Source organism: Aptenodytes forsteri, unplaced genomic scaffold (genome assembly GCF_000699145.1).
Source record: "Aptenodytes forsteri isolate BGI_AS27 unplaced genomic scaffold, ASM69914v1 C13208063, whole genome shotgun sequence".
NCBI classification, from domain to species: domain Eukaryota; kingdom Metazoa; phylum Chordata; class Aves; order Sphenisciformes; family Spheniscidae; genus Aptenodytes; species Aptenodytes forsteri.
The window spans coordinates 1-761 of record NW_008802926.1 but is presented as its reverse complement, the minus strand read 5'-3'; the positions used below and the strand labels follow the sequence as shown (position 1 = coordinate 761).

General features: G+C 61.2%; 1 protein-coding gene across 1 annotated transcript; it reads right to left on the bottom strand.

Moving 5' to 3' along the window:
• Positions 1-4: 4 nt before the first annotated feature.
• On the bottom strand, positions 5-634 carry LOC103907141 (ephrin type-A receptor 2-like; the record flags this gene model as incomplete). The annotated part of the gene is made up of 1 exon (XM_009289248.1): positions 5-634. A coding segment is annotated over one exon (630 nt), but the record flags the coding sequence as incomplete, so codon positions are not given.
• Positions 635-761: the final 127 nt, after the last annotated feature.

Below are 761 nucleotides of genomic sequence, written 5' to 3'. Positions count from 1 at the left end.
CGGCCCGGCACAGGCACTCCCCGATGGGCACCAACCACTCGCCGTCGGCGTTGCAATGCAGCGCCGGAGCTTGGTCGGCCACCGCCTCCTCCACGCACGTTCCCCGCACCTCGGCCAAGGTCTGCGAGTCGACGCCGGCCACCGTTTCGGGGAAGCGAGCCATGCCCCGTAAAACAGCCGGGCACCTCTTGTAATAAATCCGAACGGAAAGCAACGCCACGCAAGCTCCCAAATCCTGGAAAGCCAAGTAGAAACCTTTCCGACGGAGAGGCCCCACCGATCGGACCTCAACGTTGAGTTTAACGTTCCGGGAAGCAAAATCATCCTGGACAGTGATTTCATCCGGAGCGATGGTGTCGATCTTCTTGAATTGTCTCTTTTGGAAGTTGGTGCCGTAATCCACGTCGGATTCGGCGTAGTAGAGGTTGAAGGTCTCCTTGCAGGAGCCGCCGCCGGCGGTGGGGAAGCTGTTGCAGTCGCGGACGGTGAATTGGAGTTCGATGAAGAGGCGTTGGGCCACCCCGCGGTAGATCCAGTTGGTGCGTAGCCAGTTCTCCTGCTCGCCCTCCAGCACGTTGCACACCGAGTAGATGTAGATCAAGGAGTCGTTCAGCACGTTCTGCAGCAGGTCCCACTGCCCCCCCGAGAGAGAGAAACGGGGGCTAGGCGGGGGGAAACTGAGGCAGGGTGGGCGGTGCCCCTGGTCCCCGTGGATGTCCCCGTCTTCATCTCCAGGGGTGTCCCATCCCCATGGATGTCCC